Genomic DNA, 27,045 nt, shown 5'->3' with positions numbered 1-27,045 from the left:
TAGGCACCTCTCCACCTTCCCAAGCCCTACCCTTGTATGCGATGAACAGTTGATCTTTTCAGAGACATTATACTTTAGGGATCCCTCCACCTTCTCTCTACTCCTGTATGCAATGAACAGCTGATCTTTTCAAGGACAAAATATTTCAGGGGCCTCTTCACTCTCCCTCTTCACTTGTATGTGACAAAGACTTGATCCTTTCAGGGATAAACTACTGCAAGAACCTCTCCACCTTCCGTCTTCTCTTGCATGTGACGGCTTAGCAGTTGATCTTTTCAGGAACAAAATACTTCAGGAACCTCTTCACCCTCTGTACTCTTGTATATGTTCAACAGTTGGTGTGTTTGGCAAGATTATGACACAGTTTAGTATCTTTTCAGGAATGATGTACTTAAATGCCCTACCTGTCACCATACTGTTCCTATGCACCCTGGCGTCAGTTGACAGCTCCCTCAAGATCGGAGCTTTCAATATAAAATGGCTGACCTGGTCCAAGGTCAATGACCCGGATGTGTTGAGATCATTGAAACTGGTATGCCAAATACGTTGGCTGTTTCTTAAGGACATCTTGAGGAAAATTAAAATATAAGTTAAAAAGCTGTGTTGTGATTTGTAAACTTATGGTAAAAGATTTGGGCTTATGGTAAAGTTAATTGCTCTGCTTGGTAAATCCAGATGAAAATATGATCTTGTCTACATCTGGATCAAAAGTACATACAAACCTTCTTTTATACACGTGAAATCCCAGTCACATACATGTGCATGTTTAATTATTTTACGGGATGTCAATAGGAGAAATGTTTAGCTGTGTAACATGCTGAAATATTTCTTCAGCCTTTCTTTAATAATCACACGTACAAACCTAACATGACGTATTTGTTTTTTTTGTTTTTTTTATAATATAACCATCAAGAAATTTTAGAATAATTCAAGCCAGCATACGAAGGTATAACTGTGTACTTAATTATCAGTCAAAATGATGATTAAATGCCGTAAAACTTTCTCCTGCCATGCATATTTGGTTTGTTTTTGGGTACTATAAAAGTCTTGGTAGGTAAAAAATAGTTTGGGCTTGAGCTTATGGTAAAGTTAATTGCTCTACCTGGTAAATCCAGTTGAAAATACGGTCTTGTCTACATCTGGATCAAAAGAACATAAAAACCTTATATACATGTGAAGTCCCAGTCACATACACGTGCATGTTTAGTTATTTCTTTCTCCGAACGCACATTAATCCTCCATTTTATCCTGGGACGTGTTACAGATTCTTCCGCGATACGATGTAGTGCTTATACAAGAGGTCCGAGGTGACGCCGATTCTATAGCCGAGAAGCTGGTCCGTGAACTGAACTCGTAAGGTGGTGCTTTTCTGAGCAAAATATTGGCCTTAATCATCCGAGAAAGACCCTGTATCAATTTCCTACCATGACTAAGAGTCACATTTTTTTTGTATCTCCTGTGTAATCTCATTTCTTGTTCTTACGAAACAAAGATCTGTTTCTGGTTTACAATTCGTGAACTAACTTTGATACGTTTCATTTTTTCTCTCAGACTGCGTGTATGTGAAAAAGACAATTTTTGTAACCAGAATAATAATAACTTCCACGCATACTTTTTCGAATTATTGAAGATTGAAAGTCGTATGTAATAATTTTATTGTTAGGCTTTCTATATTGACAGCCAGCAAAATGCGTCAGTTTATGTTCCCCTAGTGAGCAGTAAAGTTGGGAGAACAAACTACAAGGAGCAATATATATTCCTCTACAGGTAACATAAAACACCAACATACATGCATACTGCTTACAGCGCATGCGTCGCCCAAAAACTTTCGCTTCACATCACGGCCACCTCTAGGAAAGCTTGTCCTGTGGAGCCTGTGAGATGCACGTAGACTGGTTTAGGCTTACCCCCGGTCCTCACGTGAAACTGCTTAATCAGCATTCATCGATAAAATTGTTTACTGTTTTGGATAGAATCATGCTGTATATACTCTTGAAAATGCATGCGTATAAAGTATTGTTAGCGACAAAGGTTGATTGCTTTTATCTTCTGACGTAACTTCCTGATTCATCACCGTGACCCCAGTGACCTCGGCGTTGTTCAAAATTTCTGTACAAATTTCCGAGTGGTGAAAGTGATGTAAAGCGTAAGGTAGAGAGCGACGCATGCGCTCTAAGGAGTATGACATACATGGGTTTTTTTTTTAAATGTCCCTTTGGTTTTCCCTAAGGCCTAGCATGTCAGGATTTCATTCTACTAGCCATCTAAACAGTGGGATGCAGTCTATCGACTCCCTCAGTTTATTGATCTTGATAAGGAAGGCCGAGTGTTCAAATCCACCTCAGAGAAATTTGTCAGGCATCTGACGAGATGACGTCGTGTTCAATTAATGTCCAATCCAAGAAGACACAAGTGACCAAAATAATTTCCAAAGCGATGTCAAACCGCAAGCTAAACGGGAAGTGGAAAATGGTCAATGCAAACATATACATAGATATATATACTCGCTGTGTGAGATGAACGTCGACTTTTGAAATGGTGTAATCGCTCAATGAGTTTTCGTTTGCTTATTTTGTACTATACTAACATTCTGACATTCTATCCTATTTTGACATTATACAGATTTCTAATGTTGAGATTCTCCTATGCGTTTCTTTTTTGGTACTCTATACAAAGCAAGGTTTTGCCTTTGATCAGGTTGTATTCTCTCAGCGTGAGAAGTGCCAGCCATTTTGATGATGGCTCTGAGGAACTGGGTACCGACTTGTTTGAGCGGGAGCCGTACATCCTGGTGGCCCACTCTGATAACACACGTGCGTATTTATTGCACCATTGTACTTTACAATATTTGTAGATACACCAGGTGCGAGTTCAAACCCGGCCTTGGGAAGTGAATTTGTAGACTCTCTCTCTTTCACAATTCATAGAGCCTTAATGGAAATAAATTTGCACTGGCAAATTTTCGTTGAAGGCTGTTTGTCTTCCGACAACAAAATGTGCATATCTGTACGTCGTACGGGCAAAATTCTTCAGTAACTTGCCCATGTTTGGTGGTTTTACCCCCATCGCGTAAGTGAAATATTCGTGAAATATGATATCAAACAAACCTGAAAGAAATAAATTATAGGTTTGAATCGTTCTAAAACACGCGTAGATTATAAAACAATAGTAAATAAGATAGGTAATTACTCGACTTTGTATACGGATGCACGATGATCTCTTGCCGCTGAAAACAAAAATAGCCAAGGATTTTCACCGTTTCTGAACTGTGCAAGGACAATCTAAAATCTAAAACGTATGCAAAAAAGCAGGGCAAAAAATGTCCCTATTGGATATATAGGATTGTATTTTCACGCTTGTGTTTTTGTTTGCACATATATACTTGTATTTTCAAGAAGCAGGTGGATATTAGCACACATTTAAGCACAAGAAAGAGTCAGAAATATAAGCCAAAAAATTTGATTAGATAGTAATCGTTTTTTTATATTTCCTCCACACTGGAAAGATTGAAAAATGCCAAAAAATGTGATTAAACGTTTTATACGAAAATATTCCTTTCTAATCTTGTTTCTTTGCAAGACAAAGTTGCTTGGTGTATGAAGCAGATATTTTTCAGGTGCAAATACCGCATCCTAAATCATGGCTACTTTGCCAAGATCTATATCCTTTAAATATCTGCTCACAAGGGGTGAAGGATTTTGCTATCATTGGTCTGCACGCTAAGCCTGAAGATGTTAGTCATGAGCTGGCCAGACTTGGGCAAGTTGTGGACGATACCTGTCGGACATACCGCATCGAGGTAAGTGGCTCACAAGTGCTTGTAGTAATGCTCTCTGAAAATGATAGCCAAACCGACCATCAACGATTGACAATGGACTATGTTTCTATATACATTGACCGACCAATAAATCTGTCAAAAATATGAAAGACTACAGTATCACTAATTTATTTATTTATTTGATTGGTGTTTTACGCCGTACTCAAGAATATTTCACTTATACGACGGCGGTCAGCATTATGGTGGGTGGAAACCGGGCAGAGCCCGGGGGAAACCCACGACCATCCGCAGGTTGCTGACAAACCTTCCCATGTACGGCCGGCGAGGAAGCCAGCATGAGCTGGACTTGAACTCACAGCGACCGCATTGGTGAGAGACTCCTGGGTCATTACGCTGCGCTAGCGCGCTAACCAACTGAGCCACGGAGGCCCTGCCAGTATCACTAATTGGTAGTCAAAACGGAATAGTGGCTGATACTGATTGGTGATCAAATCGGATTGGTAGCTGATATTGATTGCTGGTAAAAACGGATTGGTGGCTAATATTGATTGGTGATCAAATCGGATTGGTGGCTAACACTCATTGGAGATCAACAATGATTGTTTGTGTACAGTGCTTGGTGATCAACACTGAATGTCAGGTCACATTGCTTTCTTCCACAGGACGCGCATGAACGAAATTAATCACGGAACAGGAAACCACATACCTCGCGAAACACATAATAACGCGATCATATATGGACTATAATTCAAATTTCATGTCAAACTTTTAAATGAATTTTTCAACCTAAAAAACAGATATCTGGCTCCCAAGATCTACCAGGCCACATGTTTCCAGAAAACTGAAAACCGTTATATAACAGTGTAAGAATTCTGAACACAGTGTTAAGAACAACTAAAAAATAAACAAGTCCTGAAATCTAGTATCGTAGTAATTATTTTAACTATGGCAATTACTATCAGGCTATTTAAATTTTAAATTTGCCGATACTGAGTTGATTTTTACCTATTTGCAGAACGTGATCATAGCTGGAGATCTGAATGCTGATTGTAGTTATCTCAGCGCATCGGCTCAGGCTGCGTCCCCACTGTTTACTAACTCTAGCTACACCTGGCTCATTGACAGAGGGTCGGACACAACTGTGGGTGCAAATACCTGTGCTTATGACAGGTAAGCAAATGTCATCATTCTCAAGGCCATACACCCTAAAAACGCGGGTCATTTTGTATGTATTTGTCACCTGTGTAAATGACCAAAAAATAGATAAATAAATATGTTGCTCAACAAACCAGTATGCTCATTGGTTATGACAATGCACGCCTTTAATACGGAATAAGTGCAACTACACTCATTCATTTTGCTAATCACAACCAATGACGTTAGTGATCAATCAGAATTCTCTTCTACTTAACAGGTTCATAATTACGGGATACCGAGTCAATAGATACCTGATCTCAGGCAGCGTGCAAGCCTACAACTTCAGAGAAGCACAAAGCCTCACTGTAGATCAGGTATATACATGTACCAACAATGTGTTGTATTCCTTTGCTTGGCTTGCGCATGTCCATGATCTAAAGTACAATATCTTTGTCAGCGTTGGTAACATTTTCTCAATGGAACTTGAGACATTTTGCCAAAATAGTGGTTTCTGTAAAAAACATTTTTCTGACTCAAACGGCTTATTAAGCATAAGTATACAAAAATTCTTAACTGTTACTGACAAGGGTAGAACACTCCAGAGGTTGGTATTTCTAGACATGAGCAGTTGCTACCAACAGAAAGTGCGAAAGAAATATCTGCACGGTACTGTAATTAGCTAAGATAACGGAATTTGCATACAGTTATTTAAACAAAATTACCAAATTCTTTTCACACTGAAAATTTCGGTTTGAAAGAAGGCCGTCTTTAACAAGAGAACAATTCAAAACCTAAATGATCAGAACATTTAATATAATTTGTTTGATTTTAATGTCTCATTCTCAACATTTCAACAGCATTTTCAATTATTTTTTCTCTTTATATTTCAGGCACATGCTGTTAGTGACCATTATCCGATTGAGATGGAACTGGAGTGAGGATGGTTTCTATCACGACCAGCGCTTAATTACACTCAGTTAAAGAGGGAATCTGATCAAAGTTGTGTTGGATCAAAGCTGTCATAGAATATATTTAGTTGTGATCGTTTATGATACAGATGATTTTATTTTAAGCAATTAAAAGGTAATATGATACTATTTTTCCGGTTTGCGAAACAACATGGCGAAAGTTTGACAAAATGTGAATAACAAAAACAAAAGTATATGGAAAACAGATGACATCGTTCTCTTGTGAATTTGTTCGACAAAAGGATCGGAGACTATGTTGATTGTAACAGCTTTGGCTGCAATAACTTAAGATGTCATGGTAGTTACAATTAATTTAGTTTTCAATAGTTTTGCGGATCTATGTACTGAAGATGAGGTCGAAATATTGATCAACCAATCAAATCACCGCTTGCAACAAAATATCACATAGACCAACACCAGAGCGCCATTCATTGGTTGAAAGAGACATATCTATGGGATGTGCCTTGTTTTGATGGCAAGTTAGATAGCAGTTAACATTGCGGTAGTCATGCATTTTCAGTTTAAGGGCGTGATAAGGTCTGCCATCAACCTGCGGATGGTCGTGAGTTTCCCCCGGACTCTATCCGGTTTCCTCCCACTGTAATGCTGACCGCCGTTGTTTAAGTGAAATATTCCTGAGATCGGCGTATAACACAAATCCAGTAAATAAATAAATTACGTTTAAGGAGGTACATGGCGTGAAAAGCAGTCACGCAAAATAAAGGAATCAAAATTGCAACCTCCAAATTTGAAGGACCTTGCACATGTACACTCTTCAAAAAAAAGAAACGCAAAACCCAAATATCAATGTAAATTTGATGTTATTCAAGGACGTGTAGATCAGCGGAAAACAAAAATACATAAATGAAATTTTGTGGAGCAATGCATTGCTATGTTGTCCATATTTCATGAGAATAACAGTCATCGCAGTCATTACTGCTGTCCACCAGGTGGTGTTGAAATCAGTATCTCGTATGACCACCTGCAGCTGCTACCACTGCCCGACACTTCCTGGGTACAGATCGAATCAGTCGTTGCATGTTTTGTTGTGGAATCCTTCTCCATTCCTCCTGCAGCATGTGGAACAACTGTTGAAGATTCTGTGGTGGAATACGACGTCGACGCACCCGTTTATCGATCTGATCCCAAAGGTGTTCGATTGGGTTTAGATCCGGGGATTTGGAGGGCCATTGATGTTATTATTAGCCAGGTAGTCCACGGTGGCACGTGCTGTGTGGGGCCTGGCGTTGTCCTGTTTGGAAGAGCTGCCGTTGAAGGTCAACAAGGCGAAGGACGAACGGGCGGAGAATCGGACGTATCGATTGGCCGTCAGGTTGCCTTGGACACAAGCTCCGATCTGCTGGCGTATGAGATCGCTCCCCACACCATAACACTCCCTCCACCGAATCTGTCCACCTGTCTGATGCAGTGAGGAGCAAAACGTTCATGACGTCGTCTGCAGACACGGTCTCTACCATCACGTCGCCTGAGGAGATAACGGGATTCATGGCTAAACCATATGCGCCTCCAGTTTGCCAGGTTCCATGGCAGCACCGTGGTACACCATCTCACTCGTCGACGTCGATGTAGTCGTGTCAAGGAGGGGTCAACTTTTGGACGTTTGGCAGGTATTCCTACTTCTCGGAGACAGTTCCAGATTGTCTGATCGGACACTCTTCAGGCTCCAAACTGTTCTTGTGCTGTGTCCCGGGCGGTACGATGTCGGTCACGTAGGTGGGTTACCCAGATGTACCGATCTTGGGCAGGTGTGGTGACTCTAGGTCTTCCTGATCTTGGACGGTCATTTGTCAAATTTGTTTGACGAAATCGATCCCAAAACCGAGTTATTGTGCTGGGATGAACGTTGAAGATCCTTGCCACCTCACTCTTTGATTCGCCAGCTTGCAATCGTCCAATTGCCTGATTTCGGCCGGCAGCGTTGAGACGTCCCATTTTCACGTACAGTACTTGCAAATATATTGGATAAAATTGTGAGATTCGTTTGGGTCTTTTATAGTCACATAGCGTACTCATGTTTTGCACGTGACAAACAATCATTGTGCCTGAACTTCGTGCTGCACGACATCAACGCACATCATAACAATCCTAATTGATAAAACCGTTCAAAATCATTTTTGGTTGCGTTTGGTCAAGGATGATCTTCTGAAACATTCCAGTAACAATGTGCAACCCTACAAAAACTGTTTGAGTTAATATATGTGTACAAAATTGTAAGTATCATTTTTGAATTTCATTTTGCGTTTCTTTTTTTGAAGAGTGTATATTCCATGAAAAATGTCTGAAAAAATTCTGAAATTTCTGAAAATCATTACGTGAACCACGTTTATGCATACTGGATGTGACAATACAATGAAAAAATATTGCACATGTTGGTGATACAGACACAGTCGTAACATTTAATTATTTATTTTAAATATTGATGTTAGACATAGTACTATTTTACTTTTATAAGGGTCAGGTTAATGGTTAGACGATTCTTGAGGTCCAGCGATGTCTGAATTTGAACCTTTGACCTCAGTGGTGTAGGACCGATCGGCTTTAACAAGATCAGCGCTAGTGTTGAATGAGACAGCAATGAACCCTGTGCCCTAGTTTTGTTAGGGCTGAGAAAAGACCAGTGATGTTGTGTTCAGCTCCTCTCAATCAAGCTCTCAAAGAAACTGATACTTAGACTGATAAGAGTACGTCACATGCCCCAATATTTATCTGGCAAAAGATTCGTATCAAAGAGTTCAAGATAATGGTGTTTTAATTCATTCATTTACAATCAATCTGTTATTTTTAACAGAAAACCTGTTGTTTAAGCACTGCTAAAATGTATTCCGTTATTGTAACAAAACACCGTGTCATATTCAATTTAATATCCTCTTAGTCTAATGCAATTTTTATGTTGATTTTCTGTGCTATGTTTTATCACAATAATCTACCACAATGACAGCATAACCTGCTGCAATAGCAGAATTCATTCTTGTATCACTCAGACGACAGACTTTCTGTTAATATTTGACTCCTCATGAAAACCACTTACATGATTTTGGTCAAGTTCATGGGTGGAGGAAACCGTCCCCCGGAGTAAACCACCGACCTTTGTCAGCTACCTGACAGACCTCCTGACTTAAAAACCTCGGCTCGTCAGCTAGATCTGGATTCGAACTCGCGACCTCATTGTTCATCTGCCTGACTGTCACTTTGTGCCAGCGCTTTAAATGTTTAAACATTGCCACAATCTGACCACACAAGGAGCACATATTACAAAAAAAAATCCCTTGGACTGAATTTATTCTTTAATTATTAGAACTGTCTTTCTCTTTGCCAAGCTTAGGTAACTTGGCAGATAAAAAGACCGATCAGTTCGTGTAAGCCGTTGGTACCCGAGGTTATAAATTATCGTCGTTCAAAGATCAGATCTCGCGAGAATAAACGGAGATATGACATATAGATAACTGACAGATAGGTAATAACGTCCCAAGCTCACTGATGTGGATTACCTTGGTTTGTACACGTACCACTGACATGGGAAGCAACAAGTTTTCAGCGCAATCGTAAAGCCTGACTGAATGGCACTCACTGGTTATTCTTGTTTCCCAGTCAATGAAACGCTGGATTCGACAGTTGTATAAGGTGCGCATGTCTGTAACATTTGAAATCATAGGTATTAACCCATAGTCTTTAGAACTATTTGTTTATTTTTTTAGTGAGGCTATATATCTTTAGTGAGGCTGTATATGTCATGTAAGAACAATTCATTTTATATACGTCAGCATTCAGGTGTTCGAAAAGGGATAAGTAGACACACCAGACTCATACTCCTGACACAAATCCGCAGCCAACCTAGCGGCAGCTGGATTTGAACACACCGACTCTATATCTTAAAATAGGACATGTCTTAAGAGTGGTCCATACTATCCCTATCTGACACAAAGCCTGTTCTCCCTCCATTGTTTTATCTATTGTATCAGTGACCTGTTATCGTCTATCATCATTTGGGTCATATTCGTACACATCTATGTCTCATGGCTTAAATATTTCGTGTCTAACACCCTGTATATCCCCTGTCCTGACCTATTTACCCAGAAGCGTTGCTTTCTTTAACTTCACATGATCGGGTCAATATCAAAAGCAGCATCATATTTACAGAAGAAGACTAATTAACTTACTAATTTTGCCGAAAGACTTACGTCAGAAAAAAAGACCTAGAAAGGATGTTTGGCTTAGTATGTTTTTATCAACATCTTGTTCATATGTGGATGGTCGTTAATACCGCTGCAGCAATTAGGAGAGCTTTTGGCAGAGCGAGAATAATGCATTTAGTGTTGATCGCATTGGCGGCTTTGTGAAGGGAACACTATATTGGCTTTATGAAATTGGTCAGTTGCTTTACACAGATGATGCTGTGCATGTATATGTGAATTCTAAACCCCCACTGCACATGCTGTCTATAGAAACTCATACCTTCTCATTTCTCCGAGGAACTGATTGAAACCAACACCGAATTGTCTAAACTAATAATTTAGGGCGGTACCTATCTACAGTGAAATGTCTATGTGAAAAAGATGGCTGACCAATCAACCAATGACACAACGGCTTTGTATCCCTCGTCGATTCCGGGGAACCGGAAAAGGCGTGGAGCGCTCGTTGTGATTGGAGGGATATTGATTCATCTGACCTTCGGCTCTACCTACACGTTTGGTAAGTGTTCAACGTCAAATTACGTGACAGCGATAATTGGAGGTTGTGCTATAGTGTTTTCAGATTTATTTGTTAAAAAACTGTCTATTTGTTACCAATGCAGTGTATCCAATGTGCTAACATAGTTGTTGGTAGACGTTCGCATCTTCCCGCAGTTTAAATTTATTTATTTAAGTGAGGATGTTTAGTAACGTGTGGTTCTCTCCAGGTACTCTGGTTTTCGCCACCCATAGACCTGAACGCCGCCATATAAGTGAAAAGTTATTTCAATCGAACAATTACTCAATCATTTAATTCTAAAATCGGTTATTTTGCCCGCCATTATGCGTGCGTTCTATAATTATCTTCTTGATCACCATAGCATATGCAATACGTTATAGCAAAATTCCCGCACGTTTAATTAAAGGTAACATGACGCCATATATCACGTCGTACATGCGGGTAAATGGCGTCAGTGACGTTTCTTACGCTGTCAGCACTTGGATTATATCTGCGGAGGCGACAGGGGAGGGACTGGCTATGTTCCTAGGAGGGTTGCTGGAGAGACGCTTCGGCCCGAGGGTAGCCACATTCATCGGATGTTTTATTTTCAGGTATGCACCCACCCACCCCCGATAGTTGATTGTTTATTACGGCTCCTTGGTCACTGCTGACGTGCTAAACCCTAATGTCACGGAGGCCTCTAATTATAAATTGATAAACATTGTTTATCAATACGCGTTATGATATAGATATCTGAAATCATGAGGTTAACTACACATTGTCAGCCTTTCTACTACTGGACGCCCACAGTTAACAGGTCAGTCAGATATCTGATGATAGCAGAAATATGACTGAGTACCAGTAGAAAGCGGAACTTAACGTTAACAAGACAAAAGCGTACATGCATGGACACAACATGAATCAGCAGGGTCTTCATGCTGACTGCCAAACAAGTGAGAAAGTTTGTCGGTAATTTGCAAAAGGGTGTAATTAGGCGAACAATTATTGAGTATGAAGTTAAGCCATAAATAAATAAATATCTAAAGAAATAAACAAATGGACTGACGCCATAATCTTTGTGTCCTTTTGTTACCAATATCTGGTGAATCTGAGGAAACTTTAACCGCTTTCAAGTAATATTTATTTCAGCGCCGGTGTGTCCATTGCATATTTCACAATCAACGCGTCATTTGGCGCCATATTGGTGACATATGGCTTAATGTCAGGACTTGGGAAAGGTTTTGGGTACGCTGTACCTCTAGCCTGTGCCATGCGGGTAAGTGATACGTCGTTTAGTGTTGTTTATTTTTAGGAGGTTAAGAAAAAAAAAAGGAGGTCACAAAATGCGGCGCCTGCGCATTTAAAAATGCACCGTAAGACCGATCGCCTTTCTCAACAACAACAAAACTGTCTTCTAGATCATTAGTAAATGTAGTTCATTTATTTCATTGGTGGCACACACGTACTTTGCACGTGCTATCCCCTTCGGGCATGGAGCGCGCTCTCCACCCCCCACCCCCCACCCCCACCCCCGAGCAGGTATATAGTGTAACAATTGTTATATAATATTGGTTTCAACACCGAAGAGAAAACACAGAAAACTGGTAGAAATGAGAAATTTGCAAATAGCCAGAACAATTTCATCCAGGGACGACTATGGATAAGTGGTTTGTGTTACAGTGGTTCCCTGACAGGAAGGGCCTAGTTAGTGGTTTGGTGGTTGGCGGAATCGGTGGAGGAGCCTTCATATTTGACCAAATACAAACTGCCTATGTTAACCCACTGAACAAGAAACCAGAGCTTCAGTACAAAGGGGAGAGCGACAGGTAATGCATGTATACGTTTCTGTACTGCCTCCTTAGATGCGATGCTCAAAGGCTTTTTTCCCCTCTTTTTTTCCCCAGGTCTTCCAGCAGCCTGCGGATGCTCCTGGATTTCCCCCGGGCTCTGTCCGGTTCCCTCCCACAATGACGCTAGCCGCCGTCGTATAAGTGAAATATTCTTGAGTACGGTGTAAAACACCAACCAAAATAAGTGTTTCTTCTAATGAAACAGATAGTCCTTAAACGAATCAATGGCACTAATTCTAACTGGCAATACGATGTGCATATGTCGCCTCCTAGAATGATCACATTAATTTCCATTCATCACAAATATTTATTTTACCACCCAAATTTTTTACAGGTATTTTAATCAGAAAGACATACTTAGCCGTGTTCCCATATGTTTCTTAATGCTGGGTGGACTATACGCCTGTCTGCAGATTATTGGAGTCATAATGATGACAAATCCACCTGGCTACACCTACTATGTAAGTTCTTGTCTCTTCCACACTTACCTTGTTCACGTGTTCTCACCATTAACCGAGTAATCCCAACCTCTTCCGTACACTTATCACGTGTTCTCACCATTAACCATGTAGCCCTAACCTCTTCCGTACGCTTATCACGTTTTCTCACCATTAACCATGTAGTATTAACCTCTTCCGTACGCTTATCACCTGTTCTGACCACTAACAATGTAATCTTAACCAACCCTGTAGTCTTAACCTCTTCCGTACTCTCACTACGTGTTCTCACCATTAACCATGTAGTATTAACCTCTTCCGTACTCTCACTACGTGTTCTCACCATTAACCATGTAGTATTAACCTCTTCCGTACACTTACCACGTGTTCTCACCAATAACCATGCTGTCCCAATCTCGTCCGTTCACTTACTACGTATTCTAACCACTAACCATATAGTCCTAACCTCTTCGAAGCACTTAACATGTGTTCTCACCATTTACAATATAGTCCTAACCTCTGTGATACAGTTAACACTTGTTACACAAGTTCTCACATTTTACGCACACCCATTACGTAAGTTCTCAGATTTTGAACACATCCACTTCTTAAGTTCGCATATTTTGTTCATACATGTACCTACACATAAATTTACTCTGTTAGTTTTTATCTGTTGGTAAAACCAAAGAAATAAATCAAGTAAATTCACCTCCTGCATGTCCATATAGTTTACTATGTGTAAGTTCTCACATTTTGCACACATCGGCTTTTTTCACACGCACATTAACAGCGTTCTCATTTCTCAAATTCATCTACATATGCATTGACGCCACACTTACATTTACACCCACTATCAAAGTTCCCACGTGTAACACTCACCACCCTCCCGTATATTGTAATATTGTGGACGCATACGGTTTCAATGGGGAAACCCAAGCCAGCAAATATACAGCAATATAGATATTTCAGATGCATTCATTCTATATATTAAAGGTGGAGAAAACATAAAAATGACATAAAGTTCAGATGAAAGAGCGCGAAAAGTTATTCCTAACTCTTGTCTTTCTTTTTCCAATTTTTCCTTAAAGAGAAAAAGGCACCTGTTAATAATTTTTGTATGGTGGGTATTTGAGACCACCTTTTGGTATTTATAGTCTTTGTTTAATAATGTCCTAAATGAGGATGTAACACAGGTTTAATAAATATTTTTGCACTAGAATTCGCTCTTTTCAGGTAACAAATGTATTAAACCTCAATTTGGATCATATTTATATTTTTAATATGTTCATAAATACATGTATTATCATAATTTAGGTTAAATGTATATGTTTCGATATAAAAAATAATTTGACAATCAAATAAATTTATTAGACAAGCATCATATCCTTATTTAGAACATTATTAGGCAACAACGATAAATACCAAAAGTTGGAACCAAAAACCCATTATACAACAATATTTTCAAATACCCTTTTCTCTTGAAAAAAAAGTTCCCTATATTTTTGCAAATAAGTTTTGACGCTCTTTCATCTGATTTTGGCATCTTTTTTATGTTTTCTTCTCCTTTAAGTCGACGCACCTTAGGATCTGAATTAAACAAATAATATTGTAAATGATTTAATGACAATAAATTATAACGAACACTAACAATTTTAGCATTCTCCAGCAGAGCTGCTTGAACAAACAGTTTTTATTTGCACAGGAGGAAGAAATATCTGTGAAAGAAAGTGTAGACAAATTAGAAGGTGTAGTGAGTATAAACAGAGAATTGTCCAAGTGAGTATTTATTTGCTTAGATGAAACAACAAACGTGGATATGGTTATCAGCCTTGATATGTATATACTGAATACATCGTAAGCAGAAGCAGCAATAATGGGGCTCATTTTCCCGCGCAATGGCGACTCGGGTCCAAGCTGGATTGGCCATTGTTCTCTTGCAGTACTTGAGTATACATATACTTGACCAATTTGTACATATCGTTATCGCAAAGGTAGGAATGAAGAATGAACCACACAGCTTTGGTCCGAATAATTTAGGCGAGAATTGAAAGTAACAGTATTATCGTTATTAGGGTTACACTTTCTGAATACAGCACAGATTCTAGTGCTGAAAATTGGCTGAGACCACTGCGAGTTTTGAACCGGCGACCTCAGATCGCCAGCAATACATGTCAACCGTCTAGAGCACTCGACCAACAGGTCTCCCAGGTACATGTAGGAAATAGCTACGACCGATAGATTTAGAGAGTCAATTTTTAAGTAACAGTGTTATCGTTATTAGGGAATAGTACAGATTCTAGTGCTGAAAACTGGCTGAGATTATTGAGGGTTTCGAACCACCGACCTCAGTCAGGCACCAAATCGCCATCAGTACATGTCAACCGTCTAGGCAACTCGGCCAACAGGCTTCCCAGGCAGAAGGTAGTTGACCGGTAGACTTGACGATGACTAGTTGTCTGGACGGTTGACATGTACTGCTGGCGATCTGGTGCCAGACTGAGGTCGGTGGTTCGAAACCCGCAATAATCTCAGCCAGTTTTCAGCACCAGAATCTGTGCTCTTCCCTAGTAACGATAATAGTGTTACTTACAAATCCACTTTCTATATTACATCTATACCAGTCTGCGAATTGAAAGGATCCTCATTGGTTTTCATTTTCAGCAGTATGACTGTAAATATTGTGTAAAATGTGATCACAGATTCGAGAGTATTTCATTTTCCTACGTTATAAACCGTGGTGTTTCTTATTTTAAATATTCACCTCCATTACAGAAACCAGCGTGTAATTATTCCACATACAAGCCTTTTTCTGAGGTTGTACAAACTTTGACTTTACAGAGGTGATCACAGAGAAACAGTCCAGAGAGAGTTCAAACCATCAGCAATGTTGAAGACATGGGCATTCTACAATCTGTGGTTGATGTTACTGTCTATAGAACAAGCAATAGTGTTTGTATCGTCATTGTGGAAGGTGAGGGCATTTGCTAAGAGATTTCTTAGGCTCCATATAATAATATATATAATAGATAAGAATAAATATTGAATTTTACTGCCGATGCTCAAAAAATGGTATCATTTACGTTTTTAACTATATAAAAATAAATATTCTCACGTTTGCGTTTTAACTCTCGCAAACCTTATCATCCAGTCATACTGATCCGAAGTCGTTTTTATCCATTTCTGCTTCAAATCTACTGTCTCGTCAGTATGATTATGCTCGTAAGCCAAATTGCGGCTTCAAGTGCGCGTGACACATCCGGGTATCTGGTGGTGGATAAACAACGGAAATTGCCCCTGCGTTGAAGTATAATAATACAGGACAATCAAACACATTTCAGTGAATGTCGTGACACTTATTTAAATATTTGTTTAATGTATAAATAAATGTTTCCACCATGTTTTGTCCGGTTTCCTCCCACCATAATGCTGGTCACTGTTGATTAAGTGAAATATTCTCAAGTACGCGTAAAACGCCAATCAAATAACTGTCTAACTAAAAAAACCCAAGTCGACAACTTGAAGAAAAAACAAGTACCAAGCCTAGAACTGAGCTGATTCCTTGACTGTCGCATAGGCATAAACGACCATGTTTTCTTTTGTTTGACCCATACAGTGCGTGCGCACGCATTTGCACTCAAAACAGTGGTATCAGCAGCTAAATCCATAGACTCCCAGTATTCTTAAAATTCAGCTGACCAATACGCATAAAGCGTTGTTCTTGTCCCAGCCTATTTGGTCATGTACACTAACGTTACAAACTTGAATTCAGCTTTCACTGGTTCTGCTGCAGCTTTCAGCCAGGAGGATTATCAGGTGTCTAGAGAAGAGCGTTGGATTATGGTCGGGATGCTTCGGTTTCTACACGCATAAACTGGTCTGATATGAGATAATATATATACATAGATATAGTTGAGCACATACATCAAATAAATAAGCCCTATATATTCAATCGTCACGATAAGGCTAAAATAACGTTGTATTCCTATATGTTTTTACATAGATTCAAACTTAACCTTGTTTTCCTTGTAGGCCTATGGTCAGACGTTCATCCACGATGATAGATTTCTAGCTTATGTCGGAGCCTTCTCCTCGGTGGGAAACGCTGCAGGGCGAGTACTCTGGGGATATATTGGTGACAAAACCTCTTTCAAGGTAAAACATATTTCCGTATGTAACAGTTTCATCAAAGAGGCTATAACGGAGATTTCTGGTAAAAAATCGATCTACACAGATTCTGTCGATTTCTCGGTTTTATATTAGAATAGTAAAAATAATTACGTTCCTCAAAATATCAACTTCGTCTGTGTCCGTGTTACCGTTCAAAATCCGTAACAAGGCGCCTAAAATTTGAACTCTGTGCTAACATCGATGATCAGGTATATTTGTTTGTATTTTCCGCTAGGTGGCGCAGCTGAGCGTCTGTACGTCGCTCGCAGTATTCATACTGACCTTGGTGTTCACCCCGTTTGGCGGCAAACCCTTCTTCTTTATCTGGGTCTTTCTGATCTTTCTGTCCTTCTCGGGAACCTTCTCACTGTTACCCGCGGAGACGGCGCGAGCTTTTGGCTCCAAATATTACACCATAAACTATGGATTGATGTGTAGTGCAGATGTAAGTATCAGTGTTTGAACATAATGAAACTTGAAAATTAGTTACTTTTTGTTACCAGCCGGAAAAGTTCTTAAGGTTTGAGTTTAGATGCTACATTTTGAAGCGAGGGACATGTAGCTAAGGTGGTTAAAATGCACGCTTTTCAATCACCAGGAAACATGAGTTGAGGTTTCAAACCCGACCTTCGACAGGGAGTTTGATACCTGCTCCATTATTCTTGTGTGTTTTTTTTTAAACAAAAGGGGGTTGACAACGCCCGTGTGCACCGTCTATCGCCCGTGTACATTGCGTGTCACCCGTTTACACTGCCTAACGTCAGCTTGCACTGTCTATCGCCAGTGTGCACTAACGCCCGTGTGCACTGTCTAAAGCCCGTGTGCACTGTCTAACGCCCGTGTGCACTGTACATCGCCCGTGTGTATTGCCTATCGACCGTTTGCACTGCCTAACGTCCGTTTGCACTGTCTGTCGTCCATTTGCATTGTCTGTCGCCTGTGTGCACAGTCTAACGCCCGTGTGCACTGTCTAACGCCCGTGTGCACTGTCTAACGTTTAAAGTACACAACTTTTATGCCTCCATTAAGGTGAGCATATCTGTACATGTATACGTGTAAGTCACATGTTGGAAAGTTTGCCAGTATCTATCCAAATGTCTGCGGTTTTCCTCGGGCACTTCGTTTTCCTGCCGTCCTTCATATGATAAAAGTTCTGGACAACGGTGTCAAACACCATTTTATTGGTGTCAAACACCAATAAAATGGACAAACAAATATAAAATACACTTTACGATAAGTGACATATTAGATACTATTCGTGCCATGGACATAATACATGTCTGTGGCATTATGGCTTGCATCAAACATTGGAGTTCCTTGACATATCTTTATGGAGAGGAACAGAACCATTATTCTCAATAATGTAGCGCCTCTTGCCTAATAATTGTAAATATGGATCCCAGAAATAATCATTGCACAATTTTTTCTAGAGTATAGCAGGTGTTGCCGGCGCCATTTTGCCATCCCAACTACAGTCGTTACTTGGATACGATTGGATGTTTGTAACTACGGCGGGTGTCGTCTGCCTAGGTGAGTACGTTTTTTTTTAGATCCAGAGGTGATCGGAAAGATTTTAACAACGGTAAAGATTACCTTATCCATTTTTGATCTGACTTCGGATTTAGGTAAAGACGTTTGTGAGCACGGTCTGGCAGCAGGACAAAGGTTTCTTCTGGAGCGGGCGCCTTCCACACGAATTCATCCTTGCTGCCGTTCTCCATTAGTTAGAATAATCCTGTGTAAAAAAATTAAAACGTAAATAGTAGAACCAGAGCAGCGTAGACAGTCTGATAGTTGGCCAATGGTCATATCTACCTAGTGAAATCCGACCTGTTGCCAATCCACGCCTTGCGACGATACCATTTAGAAATAAAGTTCAAACTTTACAAATTCATCTCTTCTTTCTTCAAATGCTACAAATGCAAATCCTCTCTCTTTTCAGGGCTTTTTCTTCTTTATGTTTACAAACCGAGATCCGTAATGAAACACAGCCAGGAATATGGAGAGTAGCTATAGAAATGGAGAGGTCCCTTTACTGGAGACCATCACTCACAGTGAATATGCTTAAATAATGTGTCAATGAATCAGAAGGCAGTGATGACAAATGCTGCAAAACACCCTCCTTTCAGGTTAATGGGATTGCTGGGTGTGTGACCCAATATAACCTTGACGACGAGGGAACTTCCCCTGGTTTAGAAGTTGGTGAAAAATCAACATGCATTTGTGAATATGTATGGAGAGCAAGCGGGCAGACCAGCCATTGATGACGAGAAGAACTTTCATTCTTTCAGAAGGCGGTTAACAAAGAAAGACAAAGACCTGTTCCCCTAAGTGGATAAGCTGTGTGTCCAGACAAACTCTTGACCAGGAGGCGAAATGGCCGTCATTCAGAAGGGATAATTACCAACAGACTTTATAGAGACAAGAGATCCAGTTTGGAAGATTGTTCTTCTTGGAAATCCGAAACATTTTACAGACAGTTAAGTTACCGTTTAAATGGATTAAGAGGACTACCGTTCAATGGATCTATTTAGAGTAACATGTGGAGTTGTCAGTTTATTAGGATAAATATGAATTGATATTAGTCGAGGAAAAAACAGTATTTTGTCATCTATGCATCTTGGTAAAGGATTTACCCTGCTGGCATTCTACATCGTCGACCTTGTCTAGGCGAAGCCTGTGATTTTCCAGGCTTCTTCTCTCAAATCTTCTTATTGATGTATAAGTGGAATAAACTTGAGTACAATTACAAGAAAGATATACAGATGAGTCTCAGTCCAAATTTGTTTGAATCTGTGAAATTGCTAGTGGTAATGTTTGCCACTATGTTGTTTAAGTGGGCTTTCCAGCACATGTACATGTATGTTAGAGTACTGCAGAAAAGCCCGTCCTTATTAATGAATAAATGAATTATACTTGTACTTGTCAAGTACTTGTTCCATGGGTGTCATTTTCATCAATTATACTTGTACTACCTCGTCATGTAGGCTTACTTATATAAGAAACCTCTAGCACAATACTTGGTTACTCAAAGGGTAAAGTGAAAATCCATTAGATATACAGAAAAAAGTGACATTTACTCATTTATTTACTCATTTACATAGGAAACCATGTATTAAAGCAGAATCACTATACAAGATTCTGGAACTTTAATGTCCATGCCCATTTACACGGCATCCTATTTATAGGAATAGGCGGGATCTCAACAGTTATGCCCCCTAAAGTTCCTGGCTGCCAATCAAACTCTCCGTCATATCCCAGCAAGGTGATTCTGGTTTGAGAGTTAGGAGAGACATCTTGTAAGAAAAGAGATTCCTTCTCTGGCCAATCCAGGAAGATGGCGTAGACAAAGGTTTGTGTGATGTCAATCTTGGACGTATACCTGTAAAATACAAGCAGTAATTTTTGACCAAATAATGTGATAGAGATTCAAATTTTCGTGAGTCTAGTGTTGTATTCTTTCTCTATATAAAAAGCTAGAAAATGAATTGCTTATATGTAGAACACTATGCCTATACCAAATGAAAGTAATGAGAACTAATTCAATTTCTTGCAACAATGTCATATTATTTGAAACTCTTGTTAAAAAGTGTAATGTAAACAGATATGTCGAATTTCCCGCAATGAATGTGCAATTTTGTTGTTTGAGTCCCATTACGAAATGAAAAAAATAAATACAACTTGGCACAGGGTTCAATTATATTTTAATTTGTTGTAATAATTTGGCATAACTTGAAAGTCGGGTTTAAGGGTGTAATACAGGCAGATGTGGAGTTCTGTAATTCGAGCTAAATGAGTATTGGATGTTCTGTCTTACTTTACAACCAATACAGTAAGTAAATCTTACCACACTCCCGGTGTCACAGAGTCGTTCTGATGTGCCCAGGGTTTTGTGCCATAGATCGCCTCGCCGTTGACCTTCAACCAGGCTCCCATGTCTCGGAGTCGCTCCTCATAGATGGGAACAATGCGACCGTCGTGTGTGGGGCCGATATTCATCAGTAAGTTACCGCCACAACTGAAACAGAAAGTAAAAGTTACCATCACAACTGAGACAGAAAGTAAAAGTTACCTCCAGAATTAAAACAAAAAAGTAACTGATGACCATCAGTTAGTTACGGTCAGAACTGGAAACAGAAAGTAAGTTACTCTGAGCTGTGTAACTGGACATCATAATGAATTTACCATTACAAACAGGAAAAAAGTTAATATAAGAAGTGAAGCAGAAAGTTAGTTTCTTTCACAAGTGAAACAGAAAGGTACGGTAATAAAGGCGTGGAACTGATGATTGTCAATCAGCCTGGACCGGAAAACAAAGGCGTTGGTTCACTGTAGCTGTCAGGGGGGCACGGTTTTTGGGGCAGGAAGATTGTCAGGAAGGTTGGTGGATTACACCGGGCACAACAGCTTCATTTACCCATAAACTTGACCGCCGTCTTATAAGTGAATATTCTTCACCTCGGCGTTAAACACTAATCAATCGAGCAATCAGTTTGGAATTACTCTTCCACTTGCTCACCTGACCGTCTCGGCCATAAGCTGTGTTAAATGGTCCATGTTGAGGTAATCAGCCAGGGGAGCCTCTCTGCGGTAACCCCACGACTTCCGGTCAATCGTCATGGCATTCTCCCACTTGTGAGATTGTAGTACGCCTGTAGACAGAAAATCAGAACTTAGGCTGACGTCCAGCACATTAAGACTCAAGACAGTACTTGTTCCAAATAAACTGGTGTAGTGTAGACCAAACTTTTAGGGCTGCTAAAAAGAGCTGGAGACAGTAATTCCCGACATTTGCTTTTAATATACCGTTATATAATAAAGTAAACTCGTTGCGAGTGTAGCTTTATTAACTGTGAAGGACAGATTTTGTCAATGGTTCAGCAATGACAACGGAATCAGTTTTTTCATCTGATATCATAAGTGGATCAAGTAGACCGATGGTAACATATGATTTATAGGTTTGAACAAAAACTCAAGTAATAAATACATTTGAATGTAAACCTCAATTTGTTCTGAACACTTTGCATACAAAGCGCCGGGTTCAAGGTTTGTAAAAGACAATATATGCTTAGAGGTGGTCCCAGATATCCAACATATAAAAATTATTTTCCAGTGTCATTTTCTGTTTAAAGGAAAACCGAAAAAAAATAATGCAGAACAGATCCACAACTAACTTTTTGCCCTCTTTCTTCTGAACTTTATGTAATTTTCACGTTTTTCCACCTTTAACAATACTCATTCAGTTATATGCTTTTACGCATCAGATATGTGGATCAGATGTCAGCAAGAGTATTCAAACCAGAAACTTGTTCGCCAAATATGAACAATAGCGTTCAAACCAGAAACCAATTCGCCAGTACGAACAACAATACCCTAACCAGAAACCAAGTCACAAGTATGAACAACAACATTCCAACCAGAAACAACATTTAATTTGGTATGCTTTAAAATATCAAAGTTTTACACGTTTTCGGTTCTACTTTTGAGCTCTGAATATATAATGTTTATCTTACCTGGAGAATATCTGTCCATACAGTCATAGTATCCTCCATGTCGACAGGACGTACCATTCCCCCACCTGTCATTTACAGCCACTGTATCCTTCACCGGGCTGTAAAATATAGTGTGGCAGATTCCAAGAGGAAGGTGAGCGTAAATATAACATTGTGTACATAATTTGTGAACCCCAAACATTGAAACGTACATCTACATACATGAGGTTGTATTTGCGTCAAGAATCTGATCACCAGCGAACGATAGTTTACCTGAAGTTCTGTATTTTGAAATGAAAAATAATTATTCCAGCTTATTTAGTTATTTATTCATTGATTGGTATTTTATCCTGTACTCAAGAATATTTCACTTATACGACGGCGACCAGCATTATGGTGGGAGGAAACCGGGCAGAGCCTGGGAAAAACAAACGACCATCCGCTGGAAGGCATTCCCACATACGGCCGGAGAGGAAGCCAGCATGAGCTGGACTTGAACTGACGGCAGCCGCAGCTCCAGCTTATAAACTTCATTTCATGATTGTCTGTTTTTGGTCTTCCCGTTACTAAAGCATAATTCTAAAAGACTGTTTTCTTGTTAGAAATACCTTAATGGTGCTAGTGTAAGTAAAATATTCTTGAGTTCGGCATAAATCCCTTGTTATAGAACCGTTTTATGGTACCACAACAGATATCTGCTATTACAGAAGGGTTCTTAAACACGATGTCAAGTTGCTACCTGTCATTATAGAGCCAGGCTAAAAACCCGGTTGAGTTCCAGTAAGTATCCGGTGCCTCCCAGTCGCCATCGGAATAAATCACTTCCGGTTTGTATCTGTTGACCAGATCGTACAACTCCGGCATTGTCTTTGTCTGAAATGAAAAATAAAACAAAATAATGACAACTACAAAAGTTACCCTCCTGGTGTCTATACTCATCGCGACGTACATGTGATGTTATTTTGTTATGACTTAAACAATGACATCAAGCATTGCCTAAAGAGACGGTAAATCCTAAGTTTATCAACTTAAAGGTGTGAAAGTGTACAAACAACGACATTGCTGTAAATATTGCTGCGAGGAAGGATATTCTTCACTCAAAAAACACTTCTGTTGAAGTCTAACACAACAACGTGTTGTTTCATTCAGCACACAAATGTCTTACCCCTACACAAACAAGTCTATGCCTTAACATCTGAACTTTGATATGGAATTCATGCCTGGAATATTCATTGTCTGCCCGGCATCATTGAAAACTGATGACCGCTTCTGTCTTGTGTGTTACCGGCTTTTTTTCTTATTTGCATAATTTCTTAGACACCTTTGTCTTCGGGAGTTAGTGTTAAACGTTGTTGTGGAAATGGATCTTGCGATTATCGACTTGGAACGCCCTTTACGGACTACGAATGGTATAGGAATGTCGGACTTGACGCTGATATTAACATGCCTTTTTCATACAACACAAGTGTTTTGTGTGTGTTCAAGACAAAATGATGCTGGTTTCACCAATAGTTATATAACCGTACTCTTATCTCCTCAGAGAATCGTTACTTTAATAAACCATCAGAGAGAAACTATCTTCAACCATTCTCGACATTTTTAAATAACTTGACGAAATATGCAGCTTAAGCTAAAAGTTGATGTGTCAGACTTGTATTTCTCTGCTGAAACAGGTTTTTACTGATAACACGACATGAACATAGACAATGTTTTATCTCTTTATAGATAAACCAGACAATACAGGTGTTTAGTGACTTTTTGGCCAGGTCACCATAAATGGGGTCAATCAATTTGACATGTCCTACATCTAGGGACATCTAGGGACGTCTAGTATGAAATATTTCATGAAGTAATGGTGGTGCTCTTGCAGTTCTCGGTGACGTCGAATCTAGCAATGGCTGAGTATGCAGCAAGAGGTTTTTCTGGCACACTTGACGAAGGGCAATGATTTCTCCGGTACTGCCCATTTTACCCCACCCAAAAAATAGTCCCCTTCGTGTAAGAGAAATTCACGCGTGGCGTTAAAACAGAGATCAAATATATGAAGAAAACCAATTCTGGAAAAAAATGACAAAAATTGGCCTAAAGAAATTGGGGTATCACTAACAATCTATCTAAACACATTCCCACAAGTGTAGTTACAAAACTACCCACCTTAACAAATTCATTAGTTGTGAAGTTGTTGGCTTTGTCTTGAAGGTACAGCGGGTTGAACCATTCAAACATGGAGTGATACACACCATAATGTATGCCAGGCTTTCTACGAATGGCGGTGGCAAGATCACCTGTACGTAAAATAGACAGTCATTCAACACTGTTCATAGGCAGCATTAATAATCTGTCAAACAAAATACATCAAAACACATATCAAGTTTAACTAATACCTTGAGTTTGAGATTTTGATAAAATTTTATGAAATCCTCTGGGGTTGGGATAATCTGACACTTTGGTGGAATTAAGGTGTAGAAATGATTGGTAGAATAAAGGTGTACAGATGATTGGTGGAATAAAGGTGCAGAAATGACAGTGGAATGAAGATGAAGAAATGATTGGTGGAGTAAAGGTGAAGAAATGATGGGTGGCATAAAGGTGAAGAAATGATTGGTGGAAGAAAGGTGAAGAAATGATCAACGTGTTGTTTAATGTGTGAGGAAATGAGGCTTTACCAGCAGAATTCTGAAGATAGATGCAAAAGAGGTATGAGTGACTCATCACAGAGAAATCGTTAGAAAAAGGGTTTAGTAAAAAGTAAAGAAATAAGCGTTCGTCAGAGACGTTTTGAAGAATACTTCCTTACCGACAAGGTCCCGATGAGGTCCGGTATCCCCAGAATTCCAGTTCCATGAATTCTCAGATGGCCACAAAGTGAAACCCTCATGGTGTTTGGTGGTTAGTACCACATATCTGAAACAAAACATGGACACTTCGATTAGTCTTTACGGAGTTTTAGGACCGCGAATGCCAATCGCTAGTACAGACTGATGTAATGGGATGAAAACACATGAATCAAAAAATTTTCAGGATATAATTTAAGTTGGCTTGTGTATAAGTTACAACGAAAGAGTGAAAAGATGCCCATTATAAGAACGACAGAGTTTTCTGCCGGTTTGGGCCAAACCAAAGACTTTAAAAATGGTACTTGTTGCTTGTCAGCACGGATAGATTAGAGCAAGGAAACGATATTGGTTGACATGGTGTCAATATAATGGGAATTGGTGGGGTGTCATGTTTGGTGTCTTAGGCAAGCTTGATTCCTCCTTGGTGGCAGCACTTTGTCGTCATGGAAGACACGGAATATATACACACACAACTCATGACTCGTCGTCGTCATATGACTGAAAAATTAAGTACGACGCTAAACTTCAAGCGTTTGTTCATTCATTCCATCGGTCGATTTGGCCTATACATTTTGTACAATTCACCTCAATTTTGTTAAGCAGATAGCCCATGATACTATCTAAGATTTCCCATTAAATCCTTGTTTTTCACTCACTTGGCACCTGACGCCTCAATTATGTCAGCCCATTGATCTGGATCAAATAACTCTGCCTTGAGGAGAGGAGCGAAATCTGCGTAGGTGAAGCCTGGTGGATAATTCTTCTCCATAAACTGTTGGAACGCTGGTGATTTAACTCCCTTCCAGTACCACCAGAACCACGGTGACCCATAGCTTGGCACAGAGTAAACGCCCCAGCAGATAAAAACCCCAAATTTCACCTCATCAAACCAGGTGGGTAAGGGGCGGGAATCTAATGACGCCCAGTTAGATTCGTATTTAACGGCCGTTGCCCCTGAGATGTACAGGAAACCGATGGCTATAGGGATGCTAGCGAAAAGGACTTTAACCATTGCTTCTCAGCTCGGTCAAGAGCGACTGATATGGACAAAAGTGTTGAGCCGTGTGTAGTTTGTGAGCAGGCTGCCAGCGGCGGTATTTGGCGAGGTCATACGGAGACACACGAAGCGCTTTGTCATTCGGTACACATTCTCAGAGAGTGACTTCACACGCGATACACGATCTCGGCCGAAGGTGACGCCATTTTGAATTACGTTGAATAAGTTGAGTGAACGACCTAATATTGTCATAAATCTTTACATTCAATTTGGTACGTGGGAAGGTCTGCAGGAACCTGCGGCTGCTCGTGGGTTTTCCCCGGGTTCTGACCGGTTTCCTCCCACCATAATGCTGGTCGCCGTCGTATAAATAAAATATTCTTGAGAACACCAATCAAATAAATAAATAAATAATTTGGTAGTAAAAACATTCCTTAACAAAGAAAGAAGACATAGCCTAGTATTTCAAGAACAACAACCACAACAAACACATGGCTCTAAAGAGTAACCCATGGGTTTAACACTTCAAGTATGTAGAGTTACCTGTGGCATGAATTAGTCATGCTGGCTTCCTCTACGTGTGAAAGTCTTCCAGCAACATGGGAATGGTTTCCCAAGGCTCTGTCCGGTTTCCTCCCATCATAATGTTGGTCACTGTTGTTTAAGTGAAATATTCTCAAGTATGCGTAA

General features: G+C 39.8%; 3 protein-coding genes across 3 annotated transcripts; 2 read left to right on the top strand and 1 right to left on the bottom strand.

The window, feature by feature from the left end:
* The first annotated feature begins 385 nt into the window (after positions 1 to 385).
* LOC135473327 (deoxyribonuclease-1-like) lies at positions 386 to 5,853 on the top strand. Its single transcript, XM_064753176.1, has 8 exons — positions 386 to 532; positions 1,265 to 1,353; positions 1,681 to 1,767; positions 2,698 to 2,813; positions 3,687 to 3,799; positions 4,794 to 4,948; positions 5,193 to 5,289; positions 5,806 to 5,853. Exons 1-8 carry the CDS (start codon positions 386 to 388, stop codon positions 5,851 to 5,853), a joined length of 852 nt encoding a protein of 283 aa, XP_064609246.1.
* Positions 5,854 to 10,457: 4,604 nt separating this feature from the next.
* LOC135473325 (uncharacterized MFS-type transporter YhjX-like) lies at positions 10,458 to 18,753 on the top strand. The gene is made up of 10 exons (XM_064753173.1): positions 10,458 to 10,593; positions 11,000 to 11,186; positions 11,725 to 11,851; positions 12,256 to 12,401; positions 12,760 to 12,886; positions 14,565 to 14,638; positions 15,701 to 15,833; positions 16,892 to 17,014; positions 17,265 to 17,474; positions 18,655 to 18,753. The coding sequence occupies exons 1-10, from the start codon at positions 10,458 to 10,460 to the stop codon at positions 18,751 to 18,753; spliced, it is 1,362 nt and encodes a 453-aa protein (XP_064609243.1).
* A 1,405-nt stretch (positions 18,754 to 20,158) lies between these two features.
* LOC135473324 (alpha-L-fucosidase-like) lies at positions 20,159 to 26,370 on the bottom strand. The gene is made up of 8 exons (XM_064753172.1): positions 26,015 to 26,370; positions 25,319 to 25,425; positions 24,676 to 24,806; positions 23,261 to 23,394; positions 22,543 to 22,640; positions 21,549 to 21,681; positions 20,877 to 21,047; positions 20,159 to 20,411 (listed from the first exon to the last, which is right to left on the bottom strand). Exons 1-8 carry the CDS (start codon positions 26,368 to 26,370, stop codon positions 20,159 to 20,161), a joined length of 1,383 nt encoding a protein of 460 aa, XP_064609242.1.
* Positions 26,371 to 27,045: the final 675 nt, after the last annotated feature.

This window comes from Liolophura sinensis, chromosome 8, assembly GCF_032854445.1.
Source record: "Liolophura sinensis isolate JHLJ2023 chromosome 8, CUHK_Ljap_v2, whole genome shotgun sequence".
NCBI lineage: Eukaryota > Metazoa > Mollusca > Polyplacophora > Chitonida > Chitonidae > Liolophura > Liolophura sinensis.
Note: the sequence above shows the minus strand (reverse complement) of the source record. Positions and strands in the feature narration are given on the sequence as shown.